Raw genomic sequence first — 3,765 nt, 5'->3', positions numbered from 1 at the left:
TACAATACATACTTAAAGATTTAAGTACAAATCAATTATGCTTGAGTTATTTGTGTTCTGTTATTGAATTAAAGGCATCGATATCTTACAAAAAATGTGTTAATTATTATCAGGATTTAAGTAACAATAAAAATGAATGATTAATTTTGTGTTTTGTTTTATTATTTGTTTTATATTCCCTGATTTTTTTGCAAGACTTCTTGTGCCATTTAAATGTTCTATCTACTATCATTAAAGATTGTCTTATTACTATTATTGTAGACCAAACAGAATAAGACCCAAACCCTCTCGGATTTGAATGAGGCTCATTAACCGATGGTAGGCGTCCACTGATCCGCATCGTACGTATCGTACGCATCGCATCAAGCGGATTTTTAATTTTACGGTAGAAAAAATCCGTTCAATGATCAGTGGATCCACTTGTAGGACTTTCAATACAAAGAATACTAAATCCGTTTGATGCAATGCCTCTTATACGTACGATTTGGATCAGTTGACGCCAAGTTTTTTTTGAAGTCGGTCAAAAATGAAATTTTGTTTTTCTTACCCTGGTGGTTGTTATATTAATTACAATTATTTTTACACATGAACTTTTGCATTAGGTTATAATCATTAACAAACTTGCTACTATCAGAATATCTTTCACAACTATCAATTATAGTTGTGACAAGATATCACAATCGTTTATGAACTTCAATAGTTAATATCGATTTTAGAATTTGCCATCTTTTTTATTTACAATATTATATAATTTAGGGAATATTTTTTTATCGATCCGCAACCTGATCTATCTTAAAGATTATCTAGAACAAAACTCATTAATCTAAAATCAGTAATGTTTTGTATATAACAAATTATCTTATCACTGACATCAACGAAAACTTACGTCATTATCATTATCAACCCATATTAGGCTCACGGCTGAGCTCAAGCTTCCTTTCAGAATGAGATGGGTTAAGCCAAAAGTCCACCACGCTGGCCCAATGCTGATAGACAAACTTCACACACGCAGGAATTAAGAAAATTCTCTGGCATGCACGATGTCTTTTCCTTCACCATTTAAGACACGTGATGTTAATTTCTTAAAATGCACACAAATAAAAAACTGGAGGTGCATGCCTCGGACCGGATTCGAAACCACACCCTCCGGAGTCGGAGGCAGAGGTCATATCACGGCTCAAAGATATAAAAAAAACTTAAGTAAGTAGTCATGTTTTGAAATAATATTTCATCTTCATCTCCTAAGAAAAAATCTTATGAAATGACGATGCAATCTCAATCGATATTGATAAACAAGTTTATCAGCTTTTCTTATTGTATATACTATTAGATGATTTTTCTTAGCAGTCCATATCTCTTTAAAATCCAGTAACGTAAAGACGCAGTCTTAAAAATGGAAAAGTCTGAAACAGAGGTGAATGGCACAAAAATTGAAGTGGAAAGGGACAGTTATTATTTGCGGATTTTTCAATCCACGTTAAACTTAATAGCTCACTTATTAATCGGTGCTGTGGTTGGAATTTGCATCATATTCGCATTTCGGAATGGAGTACCGATGAATACGACGAAAAAACATGTCATTTTGTGTGTTCTTGGTGTGAGTATGCAGTTCAAGGTCAAAATATTTGTAATTATTAAGTTTCGTTGAGTAATTTACCAACCAATAGTAATTTCGTCCGCGCTGAATTGGTCTTTTACAATTATTTACCACAAACTTATATCGTTTATAATTTTAGTCAATGTAATTATCTGATAATATAGCTCTAGATTGGTAAAAAAATGTTATAATTGTATCAGTAATTCAGAAGCCTGTTTCTGCAAACAAAGAAAACATATTTCCTCTGTAAACAACTATCCATATTATTGTTAAAATATTTTATTCCCCATTTACCTAAAATTAGATTCAAAGTGATATAAATTTCTCAATCAAAAACAAAAAAAAACATAGAGTTTATTAATTTTTTATAAATAAAACTCTAAAAACACGAGGATAAAAGGTCTCTATATATTATTGAGACAAACATTATCTTCTTTAATATAATAATCAAATCAAAACTGTTATTATTATAGATAAAATTTAAATTAATTCAAATACGTTTTTTATACCGGTATTTTGTTAATTTTTCTTAATTCCAGTTATTATTACATAGGAAAATTGTAAGTAGTCTAACACTTGATTAATTTAATAATTGATTTAATATCATAAGGAGTAATTATTAGAAGTCCTTTTTTATTTTCAGTATCAGTTATTAATGGCCGAGGCAATACTCGCGCTGTGTCCTCATAATGGCTGGACAGCTGGGCTAAGGTTGTTGGACAAGAGAAGAGCTCACACGGTTCTGCTAATCATGGGCTCAGTGCTAGCTATTGTGGGTTCATTACTCATGAGTGCTCATAAGACTGTAAATTTTAACACAGTGCATGGTAAATATGGTAAGTTGACGACCTCCGTGGTGGTAATTAGAGGTATTCGCGGTGAATTTACAAGACGAAGGTCCTGAGTTCGATCTCCGACTGGGACGATTGAAGTTTTTTTAATTGGTCTAGGTCTGGCTGGCCTTGGCTAGTTACCCTACCAGCAAAGGCGTACCGCCAAGCGGTTTAGCGTTCCGGTACGATTTCGTGTAAAAACCGAAAGGGGTGTGAATTTTCATCCACATCCTAACAAGTTAGCCCGCTTCCATCTTAGATTGCATCATCAATTACCATGAGGTGAGACTGTAGTCGAGGACTAACTTGTAAAGAATAAAAAAAAAAGTTCACAAAATTTAAATTTTACCCGTCTGTTTAATGGATGAAAAGTGTTTTATATAAAAATTTGGCATATTAGTTTAGCCGGGAAATTTTTAGGCAACCTACTCGCAATGTGATTCTTGATTCTTCTATTCGCGTGAAAATCGTCTTTGTATATACCTGAGGGAATTAATATTGAATATTAATTTTATTATATAGACTTCTTCTTTCCTTAGCCTTTCCGTGTCATTTATGGCCAAGCCCGCACTTGGCCATTAAATGACACTTACAAATAATTCAATAGAAAGCCAACCTCACAAACTTTTCCTTTTTAGGATATCAGTATAGATAGATAATAGATTTTTTTATATTTTCAGGACTGGTGGCCTTGGTATTCACCACAGTGAGCCTTGTGAATGGTCTAACATCACTGTATGGATACGAATTGCGTAAATACATACCGGAAAACTTTTCCAAAATTCCCCACATCATTTTCGGCGTGATAGCGTTTGTTTCGTCTCTAATATGTCTATGTTACGGTTTGGATTATGACTCTTTCAAGGAATGGTCTAGCCGAGTGGGGGCGCCATATGGATGCGCTTATACTGTCATGGGACTGGCCGCTGCATATACTTTCATTATAATAATAAACCCAGTGATCACCGCATTCAATAAATCCAAGCGTATGTACACAATTATGAAGCTGTAATTGTTCCTATTTTGAATCTCAAAGTTCGTTTAATTTACAGGGTTATATCGAATTATTGTACCAGTTATTGATTAATTAATATCTCTAAATGATTGTCGAATTTTAATTTTAATTATTTTTTTTACTACTTAGGATTGTTAATATACATATTATTAATAATTCTAATTAGTTTAAATTCTGGCGTTAAAAAATTGATTCTTCAAAGTTAATTTAAAATTAAGTACCAACACATTATCATTAAATTATACTTAAATGTTAAATACATCTATTGTACAAAATATAATTATTATTATACACCAAATTATTGTAAATAAATATGAATT

General features: G+C 32.2%; 1 protein-coding gene across 1 annotated transcript; it reads left to right on the top strand.

The window, feature by feature from the left end:
• The first annotated feature begins 1,385 nt into the window (after window positions 1-1,385).
• On the top strand, window positions 1,386-3,534 carry LOC112055580 (uncharacterized). Its single transcript, XM_024095761.2, has 3 exons — window positions 1,386-1,597; window positions 2,241-2,433; window positions 3,111-3,534. The coding sequence occupies exons 1-3, from the start codon at window positions 1,394-1,396 to the stop codon at window positions 3,440-3,442; spliced, it is 729 nt and encodes a 242-aa protein (XP_023951529.2). The 5' UTR covers window positions 1,386-1,393; the 3' UTR covers window positions 3,443-3,534.
• Window positions 3,535-3,765: the final 231 nt, after the last annotated feature.

This window comes from Bicyclus anynana, chromosome 16, assembly GCF_947172395.1.
Source record: "Bicyclus anynana chromosome 16, ilBicAnyn1.1, whole genome shotgun sequence".
Classification (NCBI taxonomy): Eukaryota; Metazoa; Arthropoda; class Insecta; order Lepidoptera; family Nymphalidae; genus Bicyclus; species Bicyclus anynana.
The sequence above is the reverse complement of the archived record's forward strand: the minus strand, read 5'-3'. Positions and strand labels throughout refer to the sequence as shown.

Coding starts and splice junctions, on each gene's coding strand:
- LOC112055580 (XM_024095761.2), top strand. CDS start 1,394: ATGGAAAAGTCTGAAACAGAGGTGAATGGCACAAAAATTGAAGTGGAA. Junction 1,598..2,240: donor TCATTTTGTGTGTTCTTGGT/GTGAGTATGCAG, acceptor TTTTATTTTCAG/TATCAGTTATTAATGGCCGA. Junction 2,434..3,110: donor CACAGTGCATGGTAAATATG/GTAAGTTGACGA, acceptor TTATATTTTCAG/GACTGGTGGCCTTGGTATTC.